General features: G+C 35.3%; 1 protein-coding gene and 1 non-coding gene across 2 annotated transcripts; both read left to right on the top strand.

Annotated features, from left to right (window-relative positions):
• Positions 1–16,854: 16,854 nt before the first annotated feature.
• Positions 16,855–16,958, top strand: LOC119533559. Its single transcript, XR_005216685.1, has one exon. It is a non-coding gene; the product is annotated as a U6 spliceosomal RNA (small nuclear RNA).
• Positions 16,959–18,605: 1,647 nt separating this feature from the next.
• LOC119533431 (olfactory receptor 4K17-like) lies at positions 18,606–19,606 on the top strand. Its single transcript, XM_037835472.1, is given in 2 exon segments — positions 18,606–19,566; positions 19,569–19,606. Coding segments are annotated over 2 exon segments (936 nt in total). The 5' UTR covers positions 18,606–18,668.
• The last annotated feature ends 416 nt before the right edge of the window (positions 19,607–20,022 follow it).

The following is a 20,022-nucleotide window of genomic DNA, read 5'->3' as shown; positions in this document are numbered from 1 at the left end:
AAGATAATCACAATCAAGCCATAAGCATTATTCCTTTGTAGGATTTTTAAATTATCTTTTCTTGTGTATAAATACATTGTGCATAATTTTGCTCATGTTAAAATTTGACAAAAATATTATTTTAAAATTTAATTTAAAATCAATTTTATATTTTAAGATTTGTTTAGATATGTGTCATTTTATGCTACTTACTCTAATGGCAACAAAGTCTTCTATTATATGGATCTGCTAAAATTCATTATTTAAATCTCCTCCTTTGGGCAATAGAGTATTTCCAGTTGTTTAGTGATAGATATAATGGTTAATTTGAATATATTTATATATGTTTCTGTGTACACACCAATTATAATATCTCTTGAATATATTCTTAGAAATGGAAATGCTGATTTGTAAGGTATAAACATCCTAATTTTACTAGAAATTCCCAAATTACTCTCCCAAGTTGCAGATATTTACGCTTCCACTGTTTCTCTGAGGGGATCCTGATTTCTTCATGATGTTGCCAATACAGGATTTTGCAGGTTTTTTTTTATTTTTTCAGTTAGATGTGTATAAAAACATTTTACCCTTTAATTGCATTTCTTTGGTTAATAATGAATTTGAACATCATTTCAGCTATCAATTGGACAATCTCCTTCTCTTTTGAAGATTTTCCAGTATATGTTCTTTGCTGATTTTTGCATTGGATTATCTTTTATAAATTGTTTTTAAATAATTATGTATATTATATGCACTGTAAATATCTTCACTCCTATAGATTATCTTTAATATTTTGTGGTGTTTATAAATATAAAATTTTAATATAACCACATTTATCAATCTTTTCCTTTATAGTTTTGGATTTTTTTAAATGTAAATTGTGTTCCTACTTTCCTTCATTGGACTGAAATTATTTTTAATATTTATATGTTTATGTTTATTAAAATTTGGCCTTTGTATTTTTTTAAAGATTTGTTTATAAGATATCGTCCCCAGTTATAGATTACCAATATAGATCTCAACATTTTTTTCTGTTGGTGTCTCATTATGTTTTCCACATTTTGTTGTTAAGTGTTTCTGGAGTCCACCTTTGTACACATGGAAGGTAAGGACCCAACTCTGTTTATCTCCTTATAGTAAACCTTTATTCCAGCAATATATGCAAAATATCCTGTCCTTCCTCAGTTGTGTTGCTATGTCATCATATAAGACTATAAATTCCATTCCCTTTCATCTCTCTCATTCTTCCTTTGTTTCTCTCTAGTGTGTGTGTGTGTGTATCTGAGTTTTCTATTCAGTTCTACTAATTTTTATTTCACCATTACTTTATTATTTCTGGTACTATTAGCTTGTATATGGTTTAGTGTCTAGTTGGTGTGCTCACTCCCTTTGTTGCTCTATTTAAAACTGACTTAATCTGCACGTCTTTACTTACATAAGTTTTACTATGAGTTTCTAAAAGACCAGCTGAATTTTTATCATATAAATATATATAAAATATTGGTATCTTTGTTATATTATGTTATCCCTCTCATGAAAAGGATATGTCTCTCCATTGATTCAAATCAAAATTTTTGTCTTCTGACAGAGTTTTAAATTTTTACCCCATATGTCCTCCCTTCATTTTCAACTTGCAATTATTTTATGTTGTTTGCTGCTTGTAGGTAATTAATTAGATTTTTTGTTATAAAAACCAATATTAATATTTAATATTGGTCATATATGTATATAAAATATATAATATTTGTATAATTAGCATATTATATATGCATATAGATATGTCAATTCATGCACATATATTTGTACATATATACACTTATATGTTATATATATATACATGTGTAATATATATAAGATATATATTCTCTAGGAACTTTGAGACTAAATTAAAGACATGATGCCCTTTTACCCCTCGATAGCTCTATGTGTTACCTAAAATACTGCAATATTCAAAATCAGGAAATGATCATTAATATAAGATGAATATCTAATATATAGACCTCATTCAAATTTTTGCCAATTGTTCAAATAATGTCTTTTTAGAAAAAAATTTAGAAAGCAATCTGATCTAGGAACCAACCCAAGATCCCAATATGCATTTTATTCCCATTTCTCCTTATTATACTTTAATCTTTCTTTGATGTCTATGATGTTAACATTTTTTAAGAGTACAGACCTCGGAACTTGTAGAATCTTTCAATTTAGTTTTGTCCCAGGTTTCCTCATAATTAGATTCAAGTTATTCATTTTGGACGATAATAGCGTAAGAATAATGCTGTGTCCTTCTGAGTCCTTCATATGAGGGGGTACATAATGTTGATTTGTCCCATCACTGGGAATATTAACTTTGATAACTTACTTTGGGTGGTGTCTACCAGGTTCTCCACTCCAAACTTACCATTTTTCCTTTGTAATTAATTAAGCATTTTCCAGGGAGCTAATTTGAGACTGTATAAATATTCCGATCCTCATCAAAATTTTACCAAGTAGTTTTAGCATCCATTGACGATGCTTGTGTGAATAATGGGTCCCTAATAATTATTTTCTAATCCCACCCTCTGGTATTTTTTTCTTCTGCATTTTTCAGTCATATCTCTACAAATGGAAGGGTTTTCATTTCTCTGCTATTTATTTATTTATTTATATATTTATTCTGCATGGATTGATTTCTATTGTTTTTGTTTTTTTTTTGTTTGTTTGTTTGTTTTGTTTTAAAATCTGTTACCATAATTGTCAAAACACTCAAATTGTCCCACATTTGTTTAGTGGGTTTCCCTTCAAGCTGTGTCCTCTGTCTGACATACTCACAGCATTCTTTGAGAACATCTTTACTTTCTGGTATAAAATGATGTTCCAGATCATTACGTACATTCCCTACCCAACCCTAGAGTTAGCCATTTCTCCAGAAACCCTGGTCCCTTGTAGTGGATAATGTTTATCTGATACCAAGGTTTTGGAACTAGTTTTTCTCCTTGCTATTGCGGTGTCATTGCTTTCGATTCCCTTAGAAGACAGAGATAAGGAAAAAAAAAAAAAAGAGAATGTACATGTATAAAAAATATTTATATTTGTATGTTTTTAATTGTATAATATATATGTGTTACATTAAATATTTCATGTGATAAATATAAAACCAGTCATTCTATTGATGTCTTCAAATCATTCCCAAAATACATTTATTCTAGCCTTCCGCCTTCAATGTTTGTAACTCACTTTTCCAACACTGAGAAACCTGGCACTCATTGTCCACTATATCTTTTCTTGCTTGTGCAATTTTAAAGTAAATCAAACGTACACACTCAGAATTGTAAACCATACCACTGTGTAAAACAAACTGAGTTAAATTCACAGTTTTTATATAACAATTATTTTCCTTGTTCTTGTGGTATATAGTCAAAGTACTGTGATCAAAAGTTAATTGAATTGGTTGCACAGTGTCCTCTTTCATGTGGTTGCTTTATACATTTGAAATAAGATAAATTTATTTTTCCTTTCATTTTTAATTTTATGATATGACAGTAGCATTCCCCTCTCGTCCTTTCAAATCCTTTTCTAGTCTTCTGTCCTTTCCAGCCACCACTTGTATGCAACCAATCTCATTGTTTTGTGGTTTGTTTCCTATGTTTCATTTTTCACAGAGGCTCTTTTCTTGTTTTCTTTTTTTCTTATAGTAAGTTACCAAAGCTATCTTACCACAGACCTTCTGTTGCTTTTGTCTCATAACAATATATCTGGAAAATATCAGATTATATCACCTCTATATCAAGTGACAGAGATCATCCCCATTCTTTATTACAGTTGTATTTCTCCAATGTTAAAATAAGCATAATATGAAAGAAAAAAGAGAAGGAACAGAATTCAAATGCTCTCTAGAGGGTTATCACATAACCCTGACAAGCCCTCCTCTGCCTGTCTCTAAAGTTTCCTTCCCATATTGGATCAGAGTCACCAACTGCTTCCCAGAATATTTTCAGATGTTTTAATCAAGTTTTGCAGATCACTTTCTTCTACTTTCTGTGGAATTGCTAGGTTTGTATGTCAGTGAAAGAACCTTTCCCCCTTAAGGTTTGCTCTCAACTCTTACTTCTAGTCTGATTTATAATAACATTTTATGTGAATTAATTTGTCATCCCTCTTCTGGAAAGGTTTTGTTCTTCAATTCATTCAAAACAGAGAAACACTAAAAAAACTGCTCCAACTTCTCCATTCTATTCTTTGGATAATTAGACAGAGAGGTTGAACCACATTCAAATTCCATAGACTTAACCTGCTCATATCTTCCCTGGAGAGTCGGGTAAGGAGGTGGAATGTTTCCGTCTTTTTATATCTGAAGTAAACTGGCAGTGGTCCTATAGGTAGAAACCTCCATCTCTCATGGCTGCTTCAAAGCTTTTGAGCAACCTCTTCACATATTTGTTTTTTAAATACACTTTATATTGTGCAATTTAACAGATATACATAAGAGTGATAACTTTCAAAGTATGATTTATCAAGTAGTTACAGAGTAAATTTCAAAGAATGTTATGGGTTACAGTTCCACAGTTTCAGTTATTTCTTTATTGTGAAATATAAGATATATACAGAAAGGTTGAAAATTTTTCAAAGTACAATTTAACACATAGCTACAGGACAAATTTTCAAATAATGTTATGGGTTTGCAGTTCCACCACTTCAGTTATTTCCTTCTAAACTATTCTAATACCCTAGCATATAAAATACTTATAAATAGATTCAGTATTTTTAATCATTTATTAAATCCTATATTGTCTGTTGCTACCCATTCCTCTCGTTCAATCACTTTCTCAGTCTTCAGGGTTGTCTAGGCAGTGACCACCCTAACTTTTTCATATTGGAAAGGTTGTGTCAACATTATGGGGAAAGGGGCTGCATTGGGTTGTTGTTCTTAAAGAGGCTGTTACCTCTGGGTTTTAGGATTTGTCTGGAATAGGAACACTCTGGTGGATTTAAGTTTCTGAGAGATAAACTTAGTGAGTGAAACTTTTATAGACTCTTAGATAGGGACCTAGGTATTGTGGGACTACTGTTGGTTAGTGCTTAGCATACTGTGGCCATTTGGGATATCTGGCTAGAGCTTGCATAAGGATAATCCCCAGGACAGCCTCGCAACTCTTTTTGAAATCTCTTAGCCACAATAACCTTATTTTGTTACCCTTCTTTTCCCCTTTTGGTTGAAAGGTATTTTCAATCCCTCAGCTCCAGGGCCAGGCTCATTCCTGGGAGTTGTGTCCCATGTCGCCATGAAGATTCCCTCCCCTGGGAGTCATGTCCCACACAGTGGGACTTTAATGAATTTAGTTGCCAAGTTGGGCTTAGAGAAAGGCCATGTCTGAGCAACAAAAGAGGTTCTCTTGAGGTGCCTCTTAGGCACAATTATAGTAAGACTTAACCTCCTTAAGAGCCATAAGTTTCACAAGAGTAAGCTTCAAGACCAAGGGCTTAACTTATTAAGTAGCAGATACCTAATTTCACACAGCGTATGTTCTGTCCAAGATAAAAAGTGTCTCACATTATCTTCACTTAGTTGTACAATCATCATCACTCTCAATTTTAAACAATTATCATAACACAAACATCCCAGAGCTGTTTTCAGCTGCTAATTATTCATCTCTAGTTTTAGTGTAGTGTTGGCAAGGTATTCCTATTAAATATAGTCTATAATAGGCAATAGGTATTTTTTCCATCTACTACTCTGTTGTTATCTCTTTGTACCGGTGTCATATCTTAGATGTATATCACACAAATGCTTATTTATATATGTAGTGCTACTCTTTGGGTTACTTGCCTTTAAACAACCACTTTCAATCATGTTCACCTTCAATGTGGCACTGATACTTGTTATCCCATTAATGAGCCAGCAACACCTCTGTCTATTCCCATATCTTTAAGATCACCCTTCATTATCATGTCTGTACATATTAGGTTATCATTCCCCCCCTTCACTAGCTTCTGTCTATCTCTAGGTCCCCTATATTCTACATTATAAGACACTGATTTTACATTTTTCAGGGAGTTCACATTAGTCTTCACATGTTTTTAAAACTCACAGAGTGTCCCTTGTCTTGTAAATAAAGAATAAAATAAAGACTATAGTTCCCGAACACCCTGATGCTAGTGGCAGATATGTGACCTAGCTTCTACCTGTCAGATGTATTTACCTATGTGAGATTTTTACATGAATGTAAGTCATATATATAACAAGGTTGAGAATGTAAGTTCATTGGGTTGGCACCAGTAGCAGCAAAGACTTCATTTTTGAAGGGTTAGCACTGCCAGCAGCATTTACCTATTTACAGCAGAGTGGGAGTAGGTATGAGGTCAGCAGTAAAGCAGGTCTCCTGGAGGAGAGTTTGCAATGTAGGTTTGGGCCTTGTTCCTATAAACAATGTAAATCCGTTTCTTAATACTTCCTACATTCTTTGAGGTTTCAAAAGACATCCACAATTCCCTTCCAGTAAAATAATTAGATTAGATTATATCTAACTTGCATCATCCAATTACATTTTCCCTCTCCCATTTGGGGACCAATCAGGGGTTACATTCATAAGTATAAGTATTATAATGTTACAAGCAAGAATATGTTATGTTACAGAATGAAATACAAGAACTTAGTTGGTAATCATATGCTTCAGTTATATGTTATCATTCTTAAAACTATATAAATTACTTCTCGTGAATAAAAGTTTACATCTGTGGTACCAGGTTTTTGTGTTGTGATAAACTGTTATTGCCACTCCAACATTTTGTTGAATCCACCTTTGTCCTGATGAAGGAAAAATGGTCAAATAACAAGAATCTCTTGCATCCTGACATGCTAGGAAGAATTTTTTGTGGGTACTTTCAGAGGACACTTGAACTTTGATGTCTATTTAAAGTATTTTACAATAGCAATTATGATAATTTATTTAGTTGAGTTGAATATGATGGACATAAAATCAAAGTATAAAATAGAGGACAAAGGACATTGTCTTTTCTAACAGAAATATATGGGGATCTAGGTCATGCCTGCTCATTTGCAGTGACTTTGGGTAAATTACTGAAGAGTTCTAAGGCTCATGTTCCTCATTTAAAAATGGTTAAAATAACAATGATAATGATAATTAAAATCTTAACATCAAAGCTATATGAGAACTATTGAGAGGATGTATATTAAAAGTTAAACCCAACTCCTATATAAGAAAGCTCTGTGTGTGTGTATATATATTTTATCAATTTCCTATAAGTTTATGGGGAGCTAGGAGTGTGTCTTTGTACTTATATCTCCTATGCCTAGGATAGATAGAGTCTAACATGAATAATTACGTGCTTTAGGAATTAGGATATTAACTGATTAAAACATGAATGAAACTAATGAATCTTGGGATATCAGAGAAGTGACTTTGAATATAGTGGCAATATCATTTTTAAACTCCAAATCCACACATGACTTGCTTCCAAAGATACAGTCTCTGGTCTCTCATCTCCCTCCTGAGCCTTTTCTGTCTCTCTACAAGACTGTCTGGATATTCTCCCTGCTCAATATAATCCACCACAATAAGTTCCTTTGGACCATCTTGTGAAGAGAGCTGACATTTATCACACCAGAAGTTAGTCCTCAGAGCCCTCCTCAACATCCTTTTATCTTCACATGCATCTTTATTAACCTTAATCTCATGCTTTTAAAACCAAGAATCAAAGATAAAATGGACCCACAGTCAGCTGAAGATGAGAGATGAAAGCAAGCTCCCAGCTCCAAAAACCTCTTCAATGACCCTAGTCAATCTATCCTCATGTGTAATGTCCAAATTCTCATTACTATTAACAAACCAAACTGCCATAAAATACTTTGTAGCCCTGAAGCATCAGAGCTGCAGCTGACAGAATTCCCATTAGAATCACCTGTTAAGGATTCTCAGAGTTTCCAAGTACTAATTGGAACTAACAGATACTATATTAGGATGTCGTCAGCCTGGATTTTATATAAATGTGTGACCTGTTCCTTCCTATGGTGTAATGAAATCAGAAGGTTCCTGCCCTTTTCATCTGAACTCACTGCCTGTTACTGCTTTTGAACTGGTAAGCAGAAGATAGATACATTTCTAACATCATAAAATCTGCTTGTAATAATCACACAAAATCAGAATTCTTATACAGATTTGCTAAAATCAGTTATGAAAGGCACACTGCCAGGTTTAGAAAAATGTGTCAGAAATTCTGGAAAATGGTCTCCCCAAAGAATTAAGTTCAGAGGTATGTAAGCAAAATGAGGTGATTTATGTGACTTTCCTATTAGAGGTGCAGGTAAATAGCAGAAAATCAATAAGTAATTATATTTATTATTACGAGGAGAGAATTTTGACTTTCATGATATGGTGGGCACTGTGCTGCTAAGGTGCCAATAATGAATGAGTTAAAGAATTCACAATCCTGGAAGGAAGAGAAAAATATATACAAATAACTACATCATAGAACTCTGGAGCACGAAGGAGAGAAAAATCAATTCTGACTCAGTTTGTTAGGAAGGGCTCCTATTATGTTATTTGGACAGAGAAGGTGAATAAAAGGAGTTTTGAAAGTAAGAGGATAATTCATTGATGTGGGTGCATGCATTTCTTCTTAACAGGGACATAATTTACTGAAACCATCCTTTCAGCCTTTAAGAGGAGAGTTAGGAAGCTGCTAAATTGAAACTCTTAAAGCAAGCATTCAATTCTCAACAACCCATTCTAATTTGTGAGAATCTAAGCATCTTTATGTCCAAAGAAGCACCAAAATTTAGGATTTTGTCAGGTGTTAACTCTTGTTGATTAAACCTCAAACAGTTCCAGCAGAGAAATTTTAGGAGCCAAAGTTGCTCATCTTAGATCTTTTAAAGAGGGGCTGGGTAGAATAAACAAGAGCTTGGAAAATTCAAACCTGAGCTAGATGAAAAAGAAGAAGACAAAGAGGAATAAGAAGATGAAGAAAACAAAGAAGACGAAGATGAAGACCAAGAAAAAGAAGACGAAGAAGGAGAAATATGATACAGACCTATCCAAAACTTATATTAAAATTACATTAGCCCTAGAAATAATATCACTTGGGTTGAATTTTACTGCAATGAGCCACCCAAAATTGCCTCCTGTGCTCAGTTCCCCTTAATTTGTTTAGCAGCTCTGTCCAATTCCTCTCTCCAGTTGTAGAAGCACTAACAAAAACCCACTATGTTCCATATAAATTGGGCTATAAAGCAAAGGATAGAAATGGAGTTCTAGAAGGGCTGACTAGGTCAGTGTGAGAGAATAACTTTGGATCCCATCATTTTTCCAGAGGACTGAGTAAAACAATGGGAGGTAGGGAATCAAAAAACAAGCAATACAAGGTTTGGGGTGGGAGCAAGTGGGATTCTTACTGAGGGAAGAGACTGAGGAATCTTGACAGCTGAGAGTGAAATTCAGAAATACAATCATAGTTCTTGCTTGTTGTTATTATTCTTGTTGTTTTTAATCCACTATAGAACATACTTTTCATGGCTTAAGCAGTTCCAGGGTCATCTGAATTGACAAGAATCCCATGGATCTATCAGTTTTCTTGCATCACAAAGCTATCCAGGAAAGTAATTTAATCAGTGAAGTTTATTCCTGTTTAACAAGCAAAACATACAGCAAACTATCTCTGTTCTGGGAATCTTTAGTTTCTGTCCCACCATAAATAACAGAGAATTGAAAGACATGCAAAGCAGATAACCCAATGGAGTGAGGGCTCCTCAGTTGTCACTGATCAGCATAAAGCAGTGTGTCCAGAACCATGGGGCAGCAGGAGAGTGAGAAACCAAGACAGCGCCAGTATCCTAAGGTAGGGCAAGCAAGTCATACGAAGTCTTAGCACACAGTCAAAACAGGCCATCCATAGGATTCAAAGGGGGAAGACACAACCCAGAGCAGCAACTAAAGAAAACTGGAAGGGGTGGGGAGAAGTTGAGGGAGTCGAGGGAGTTAGCAACCTAAAGTCAGAGAAGATCAGAGAGTCAGCTCAAGAAGTCCTAGACCCTGAAATAAATGTTTTACCCAGAGAAGATCTGCGAACTATTCCTCCTGGGTAGAGACTCACAAACACCTTGAAGGTGGGAAGTGAATTTGTTCTTCTGGTGTGAGAAATATAGGAAAAGTGAGAGGCACATATTATAACTCAATTGGTGTGTTCCTTGCCATTCAAGGTATTTCAGATAAGATAGGAATGTGTAAAACTTCCAAGTTCATGGCTGAAAATATGAATCCTGTGATGTAATGATGAAAAAAAACTAGTAACTTTCTTTTATACAAAAGTGCTCTTGGCATGCAGCGGTTCTCAATTGTGCAAAGATACTCTGGTGAAGCAGCATTCACAGATCAATGTTAAAAGTTGATTTTTTTGAAGCAACTAATGACTTTACACTTATTTATAGAAAAGGATAAAGTCCAGTACTTTAGAATGTAATAATACTTGTTGTAAGGAGAATAGCATGGTGGCTAACATCAATTCCATACCAAAGAAAGATATTATTAACTAAGTCATGTGAGCATTTTGACTTGGGGCAGCAGGTGATTCTACTCAAAAGCAACACAACACTGAAAAGAAACAATGTACTAGTGTGATAACAGGGAGGGCAACTATTTCTATTACCACCTTTTATTTTTAACACATATTTACATATTAATTCTAAAAACCATATTATCAAAAACTCCAGTATTTGAAAAGTTGTGAGCATTAAAAATATCAGAATCATTGACCTGTTGCAAAGGTCTGCAAGGCTATGCCTAAGTTAAGCATTAACTCTATAGTTAAGAAAATTTAATTTTGGTGTCACAATGTCCTCAGTTTGAATTCCCAGTCTATTATCTCTATTAACTTGAGCAAGTTAAGAAGCATGAGATAAAATTGCCATCTATATATTAGTTGCTTGTGCCAAGTGCTTTTCACATATATTTCAATTAAACTGCTCAATCTCTCCAACTCTTTATTGTTTATGGATAAGAGTAATCAAAAGATGTGGCACAATACTTATAAGAAAGTATAATATGAAAATTAATGGAGAAGCAAACTTGATGGGCAGAAACCCTGAGACCAGCTCCCTTCTTATGGTCTAACAGTTAGCGCTCCAGACAGGATGGCCTTGAATGGCCACATTACCATGGCCTTCTGACATTTCATTTGTTCCTTCTGTTTCTGTATTACTTCAATAGTTCTTTGACTGAGGCCAGTTATGGCTCTTGTGAACATGAATACAAAGAAGAAAATATTATAAAAGTATGTCTCATATCTGATAAAGAAGTTGCTCCTCCTCTTCTACTTGTTAGCGTATCTTTACAATGAGATGAATTTCACCAGCTTGAGGACCTGTATGGACACATGTTGTTGTTTTTTATGTTTTCCTAATATTATGGTAGATCTATAAGAGCTGACTTTTTTTCTCATAACAACAACAACAACAACAAAATCTGCCTTAAGGTTATTTGCAGTAACCATCCCAGCAAAAAAAAAAAATCATCATTTGGAATATATTTGCATAGTCTCCTGAAAGCCTCAACTCTCAGCACTTATATGAGGCTTTCTCAGATGTTCTCTAGTCTAATTAATCTTTCATTCTCTGTACTGCACCACTGGTTCTTCTATAATTGCAGAATGTATTAGAGCATGTCTTGATTTAAGTTGTTGCGCTTAGTACTGGACTTCCCATCAGAGGGTTACACATCAGGGCATGAAACATGTCCTATATGGACTGGGGTGCCTCACAGTTCATAACATAAAGCTTATATATACAGGTGTTAAAAACAAATTATTTTATAAAATAAATTATGATTTTATATAATGAATCAATGTTAACAGTCTTTGTATGATCATATAAGCACAAGAAATGTGATAATACCAAGTGTAATTTTTAGAAACAATTTTTCCCACTTAGCACTATATCATGATTTTCTTCAAGGTCAATAGATACATTATTGGAATTCCTCTTTTAGTAACGGTATTAATGCAACAGTATAAATGTAACATGTTGGTGATCTACCAGTCTCTAATTGATGAGCATTCACTCTGCACTTCCTGCCTTCTTTGACACCCAAACTGGATGTTTTATAAAACAGTGTCTGTACACACATATGTTCATCCGCTGTATTTTTCATTGCATGTGATAGACCACCAGCAAGTAGTCTTTTCCATGGAGTAGGTGTTTTTCTATTTAATGCACAAGTATCAGTTCCTTTAAAGAAATCAGCTATAGCTTCAATACTCTTTTCATCATATCCTCAACAATGTTGAATGCTAACTGTTTTTTCAGTATTTCCTTAGGATGGGAAAATATTTTTAAATTTGGGCTGGCTAACTTAAGAAACAAAAAGATATTAATGTTTTATTTCTAATATATTATGAAATAATTTCCACTTTTAAAATTTGCCTTTTGATAATACTATTTGAAACTATTATTTACCATTTAAAATATTTTGTGACATATGTTTATATTTTCTGGTTTTTCTATCTTCCTTAAAAAATCTCCAGGGCCTACACTTTTTCCTAACTGCAATTCAAACTAAAAAAAATTATACTTTCTAATTTTTATATTTAGTATACCTAATTATTTCTTTTTTACACAGCATGAAGTAGGAACAAACCTTGTTTTCATCCATATAGTCACCTTTGAGCTGTGGTTGTGATTCTAAATTCAAATACAGCCAAAAATACTTTCCAAAGATGTAATATGATTCAGCATAAAGAATCCCACAAGAATCTCAGCATGAAGTCCCCAAGGTCTCCTAGAAGAGATTCGGCCATAAGCAAAGAATTTTAGGAACAAAAATCTGAGGCAGAAAGCTGTGTGCTCTGTAGTCCTTAGTACTCTGAGAAGGCTGACATTCCTATATAAAACTAGCCATACTCCTAGCCCTCTCCATTCCTATATTATTTCTCTCACATACAATGAAACAGGAAAACAAGAGGTCATATTTATGAAACAATATAGACAGTATTTTCATGCTCAATGTGTTTGTCACATTCTTTCATGTCATAAGAACCTGTAAAAGTTACAGATTATAGTTATAGAAATACAACCAATATAAAAAGAAACAGAGTAACTAAAGAGGGCCAGAAGGATAAAACAGTGATTTTCAACCAGGGGCAATTTTACCTCACAGAAGACATTTGGAAATCTGGAGACATTTTTGGTTGTCACAATTGAAGATGGATTACTGTCATTTAGTTGGTAAGCACCAGAGATAAATATCCTGCAATGCACAGAAAAGCCCCATGACACAAAGAACTATCCAGCCCAAAGTGTCAATAGTGATGAGAAACCCTGGAAAAAATGCAGTCTAATAGAGTGAGTTGTAAAGAGTTGGGTATCCAGAGATGATCTACATGGAGTATAAATAAAATAATAAGCTAAAGTTTTAGTGATCACATTATTATCAGAAAGAAAATAATTTGGGTGATTCTAAGAAGTGGCTTGTGAAATGAATTTTAAAATGATTTGGGGTGGCAGCAGATACTTTTTTGTTGTTATGCACATGCTAGTTAACTGGAATATGCCTCTTCAGAAGGGAAGTTGCTTAGGCTACACAATCACAGTGGGGAAGTGGTGCCTCTAAGATTTCCAGTCAAAGTTTGGGGAGAGGTGATTAGGTCAAAGGCAGTAAGTGAATCAAGTTGGTGATTATGGGACATGTGGGAGAAAAGAAGGCATTTATAAGCTCTTCTTTCAAAAATCTTGTTCTGCTTATTTATTGCTGTGTACAAAACTATGCCAAAGCTTAGTGGTTTAAAATATTTAGTATTACCTCTCATAGTTCCATGGGTTGATTGGGTTCAGATGGGTGATTTTACTTGGACCTATATTACATTTGTAGGCACATGACATGTTGGGGCTGGAGTCATCGAAGGGCTTGACTGGGCTGGATTTCCAACGTGGCTCACATGAATGGAAATTATGCTGTCTGTCTTCTGGAGCTCAGCTGGGACTGCTGAACAGAGCCCCTACATGTGAACTCTCTAGGTAGTTTGGACTTTCCACTAGATGGTACCTAAGGGCAAATGTCCTAAGAGGTCCAGGCAGAAGTTTCAGAGATTTTACTGATTAGACTTAGAAGTGACACAATCCCACCTCCACTACATCTGTGGGTCAAGGGCAAGTCACTCTGCCAGCGGAAATTCAAGGAGAGGGGAACTGTATAAGAGATTGAAAACTGGGATGTGTGGCACATAGGATGGTCATATCTGGAGACCACCACAAATTGGCAATCTTCATGGATTGGAGACTCATTCTTACAGTAATGCTTTAGTCAGTTGCCTTGAATAATGGCAATAACTATGGTCAGACAATTGGAAGTCTGGGGATCATGTCAATCACCCAGGGGACCCGAACTGAAGCTGGGGAAGAAGTGGCAGAAGAAAAGCAGAAGGATTTGGGGGCACTGGTCAGAAAGCAGGAATACAGTTATGCCTAAGTGTTATAACTCTATCATAGTTGCATTTTTAACATAAGGCCTAAGATACTCTAACTCCTATCAAATACTAGTAATTGATTTCCATGCTTATAAATAATATTTTATTTCCATCTGTATTAGGAAAACTAAGTTGCAAGAAGATGATCTCATCTGCAAACACCTCCATTTTCCTTCTCTGAGCATCCTTACTCTATATGCGGGACACTTTATGACTATCTTCTTTAGTTGCACATCAATCACTTATTAAATGCAAGGTATATTTCCTCAGCTAGTCTGCTGTGCTAATTAGGGTTAGAGTTCATAAACCATTTTTAAAAACTCATGGCACTTGCCCTCATACCCACTACCTCCATTAAGTAACACAAGTGTAAAGAAAGTTCACAGAACCAATAGCTTGAATGTCTCTTCAAACCAGATCTACTTTTGTTTCCTTGGATGAGGGGCATTCACCTGTTAATACCACTAGACCCTTGGAGTCCAGTCTTTTCACTCCTCCTATTGCTTGTTAACCTAGAACCTTGTATTCTCAGTACACCTCCCCTTTACCCTTGCTCACCAAATACTTTAATCCCTAGAAATATTTTAACTGTGGAGTTATATATATGTTAGCCAGGAGTAAAGAAATTTTGAGTACAAATAAAATGTGGAACACTTAACAGTAGGTAGAAGTTACAGTAGCTAGTGGTTGCAGCATCTCCACTTTTGAAGTGAAAGCAAGAGAGCCCTCAGTTCCTTCTGACTTTCTCAGCCTTTGGTCTGCTGGCAGAATACATACAAAAATGGCTGACTAGTTTTCTGGTTTAACAAATAATCCTCACCCATATAAATAGCTTTGCATGCCCTAAGCCGGCTATGATGTTGCACTAGTTATGCACATGCTACATGCCTCCTGGCAGCTGCAGACTGCATTATTCTGGTGACATAACCTACTTCTTCTTCAAAAGCACCTCATGCCTCAATTTTACACTCTCACAGCCACCTTTCCACCACCCACCATCTGTGACTCAGGGTCCTGGGATTTATTCTATTTGCAACAGTCCCTCACAAAACCATTTCCCTCTACTATCCGTACCTTGGTCCTCCTGTGGCACTAACACTGCCCTCAAGGGCCCCATAAACATCTGCCACTGTAGACTGCCTGTGATATTCTTTTTGCAATTCCTATTCAATGAATTTCCTGCCTTCAGTTCATAAAACTAGGCTATAACTCACGCATACAGGAGGTACTCATGCCAAATATACTAAATAATAATCTTGGCTCTTATATGTATAGGATTTCAACTTCATAAAGCATATTCATACATTTTCTCTTTTGCTCTCCATTAACTTTTTATCTTAGTTTCCAGGTTTCAATGTGAAGTGATTTTCCTAAGGCAGAGTATGAGTTTCTGGAAAAAGCCAAGGTATAACACCAGCTGACTGCTAGTGGAACTCTTGCTACTACTTACATCTGTCAGAAACAATCTTTAAGTAACATCCTGCTTTCTATTTTTCTAACATTTTAAAATATCATGTATATTTAAAAGGGTTTTTTTTGCATAAGAAGACATTTGATTTTTGAGGGTAGAATAGGGTAGGATTAATAAAAACCCATTTATATTTAATCTCCCTGAAGAAGCCACCCTCAACATTAGATAACTTATTCTGAGGTTCCAATTTTTTTTATGTCTTTAGCCACACAATGACCATTTACAGAACTTTCTTGCAGTCCCTCAGGCAGATTATTTCCAAAATTATAAAGATGCCATCAAATTAGATTAAGGAATAAAAAACAAACTCATCTGTTCTGGTTTCTTATCCTTAATATTGAGATCTCTGCTTAATACTCTCTTACTTCTAAGGTAAACATCTGAGCATGAGCATTTCATTTCCCATGGGAATCCTAGGAAGGTACATTTTGGGTTTGAAATTCTTTATATATGTGTGCTTATATATATGTATATACATATATATATATAAAAAATGTGTTTATATGCATATTTGTTTACAAAATATGATCATACTGTATAGAGTATTTTGTAACCTGTATTTTTTTACTTAAAAATAGCATATTCTTAAATACTTTTCATAGATATCATTCTATCCACTGTGCAATGTAACATCTTATGGATTTCCTATATCATTTATGATTGTGAATACTAATTGTATGACATTTATCCTGCATCACATTTTTATAGGTAAATAATGTTGCCATGAGGATTTGATAGCCTACCCATAATCTTTACCTTAGGGTAAATTCTGAGAAATGGAGGACCAGTCTGAAAAGTTCTGAACACTTTAAAGGTTTTGAAATATTTTAAGTGGAGAAATACTTTAGAGACTAGTTTACTTTTAGGGGAGGACAAGCACGAAGAGATGACCATGTGACATTAGCATCATGGAGAAAATAATGCATAGGACCCTCAGCTCAAAAACATACAGTAGGGTGCTCACTTTGGCAGTATATACACCAAAATTGGAATAATTCAGAGATTATCATGGCTTCTGTGAAAGAATGACACGCAGATTTGTGAAGCATTGCATAATTTTTGATTGTGGTGATGAATGTACAACTATATGTTGATACTGTAAACAAATGATGTATACTTTGGATGATTGTATGGTATATGAAATGAATATATCTCAATAAAATTGCATTTAAAAGTACAGTGGGCATATAGGGTAAAGAAATGTCACAAATGAGAAGGAAACTTTTAGACAACAATTTGTCACACAAGCTGTATCTGATACTTATGTGAGTTAACTCAAAATTAAAATCAAACTAGCTAATAAGCAACAAAAACCTTAAGTGGGAAAAAATAATAGACACACTAAATTTGGAAGCTGAATAGGAACCAGAGATTGAGATCAATCAATTTGTTTTACAGATGGGAAACCTGAGGCCCAGAGGGAAAGATGGACCAGCTGTTCAAGGCAGAGTTGGTTCTCAGTCCCAGTCTTCCATCTTTAGCTCACTGTTCTTTCCAACACCATGCTGCTTTTCCTCACATCTTAATTCAGCTAAGCACAGCTATTGTAGTTTTCAATCTGTACTCTCTTTACTGTGTGATTAATCAATCTCCTCATGTACAGTTTTCTGCAATAGGGAACACACACACACACACACACACACACTCATAAATGCACACAATGTAGCATTCTTCATAGTGAGCCATCATGGTTTACCAATTTTGGCTGTATAAGGCAAACAGACTGCTCTTCCCAATCTGAGACTTCTAGAATGGGTGCTGCCCCCTCTCATCTCCAAGTCAGTGATGCTTTGCATGACTATGAGTGGGGATCTAGTGAAGATAATGGAAAATCTGGTCATTCAAATATGCAGTTTTATACTTTGGGATGGGATGTGGCATGGGAGATGAGAGCAGGAAGAAAGACATTTAAATGTCACGGGTAATATCATTTGTTCTCACATCTTTCATGCTCAGTCCATAATGTGTGGCTCTTGTTCAAAGTGATGGGGCCTCTCAGAGACTCTGAACATTCATCCCTGCTGCTTAACCCATAAGGTGCCTTTGCAACATCTTGGCTTTATATAACCTTAATGGGAAAGTGGTTTTAAGCCACAGCAGAAAATGGAGAGTAACAGTCACCTCAGATAAAAATATGTCCAGCAGAGAGGTTTCATAGTAGTGCCCAGATCCGAATCCCACTTAAGTGTTGCTGGGAATCCAAGAGGGAAAAGACAGCAGTCTGGTGCACTCCAAATCTCACTTCACTCTTTTATCCAGAGCAACTTTATATCTGCTGCATTGTAGCCCATTCAAAACTCTGGGATTGATTCAGAGCTAAAACAGAACTTCTTAAAGTAGTTTTGGACAGAAGGTAATTTCCAAACTCACTTAAAATTTGAACTTTAAAGAAGTTGTGCAAAGTCTCATTGTTCCCCAAAGGATTCAGAATAAAGGATCCCACTTCCCACAAAACAAACTTCTTGAATATGGAATTATCTTTCACCTATGAAGATGGAGCATATGCCACCAGGTTTCTGAATTGCTTAAGACAACTAAGAAATCTGGTTAGGTTATTCCTCATAAGCTAGGGTTAGAGTCTTCTCGGAGGTGGGAAATTTTTAGTTTATCACCTCCATTTGGAGGTAGCAGGGAATGACATACAATTTCAAAGTCAGAACAGATTGTTGAATCATCAACATGAACAAAACAGCTTGGCAACCTCCATGGTATTACTGTTCTCTTCTTTTTTGCTACAGGTCATTCCAATGCAAACCATACAGTGGAGTCCATGGAGAAATTCAATCAGTCTCAAGTGTCAGAATTCATTTTGCTGGGACTAACCAGCTCACAGCATATTCAGTTTCTTCTCTTTCCACTCTTCTGTACTATCTATGTAGTCACAGTTTTGGGTAACCTTCTCATTGTTGTCACAGTGTTTTCCACCCCTAACCTGAGCACCCCCATGTACTTTCTCCTTGGGAACCTCTCCTTGGTGGATATGATACTTGCTTCCTTTGCCACCCCTAAGATGATTGTGAACTTGGTTAAAAAGCATAAGACCATTTCTTTTGCTGGATGCTTTACTCAGCTCTTTCTTCTTCACTTACTGGACGGGGCTGAAATGGTCCTGTTGGTCTTCATGGCGTATGACAGGTATGTGGCCATTTGTAAGCCTCTACACTACATGACCATCATGAACAAGAAGGTGTGTATGTTGCTGGTAGTGGCCTCATGGCTCTTAGGTCTACTTCACTTAGGGCTTCAGATACCTTTTGTTGTGAACTTGCCTTTCTGTGGTCCCAATGTGGTGGATAGTATTTTCTGTGATCTTCCTCTGGTTACTAAGCTTGCCTGCATAGATACATATATTGTACAGGTTGTCATTGTTGCCAACAGTGGGATGATCTCCCTGAGCTGTTTCACAATTTTGCTTATCTCCTACAGTCTTATCCTCATTACCATTAAGAACCATTCTTCTACTGGGTAGTCCAAAGCCCGATCCACCTTGATGGCTCACATTACAGTGGTGATTCTCTTCTTTGGCCCGTGCATCTTCATCTACATCTGGCCCTTCAGCAACCACTCTGTGGATAAGTTCCTTGATGTATTTTACACCATCGTCACTCCTATCTTGAATCCAATTATCTACACTCTGAGAAACAGAGAAATGAAGACAGCCATGAAAAAATCTGGAGTGCTTTTGTGGGTTCCAAACAGGTTACATAAGTTAAAAAAATCATTTAAATAGAAACAGTATTTTTAATGCTTTAAGGATTCTTTCTAAAGATACAATTACTGGATTCATATTGAATAAGAATATTCAGTAAGAGGATAAGAAGAAGAAGAATACAGTATGAGTATAAAAATCATCCACTACAATGATGTAGAAGTAACAAAGAATTAATAGGTGTGGGAATGCTCAGGAATGACTATGGTTCATTAATTTCCTGGGGTACGGTAGGAGCACATTGGAAGCAATGTAGTTGTTTTAGGATATTTGTGTTTTTTTTATTCCTTTGTTTTGTTTTGTTTGGAATGTTTTCTTTTAAATTTTTTTTTGATAAATAAAGGTTTAAAAAAAAAGAAAAAGGAACCTGAATAAATATAAATGCCAGAGGTTTTGTTTGTTTATTTTTAAAAAA

The sequence above is a fragment of the Choloepus didactylus genome, chromosome 4, assembly GCF_015220235.1.
Source record: "Choloepus didactylus isolate mChoDid1 chromosome 4, mChoDid1.pri, whole genome shotgun sequence".
Taxonomy (NCBI): domain Eukaryota; kingdom Metazoa; phylum Chordata; class Mammalia; order Pilosa; family Megalonychidae; genus Choloepus; species Choloepus didactylus.
This window is presented reverse-complemented; position numbering and strand designations above follow the sequence as displayed.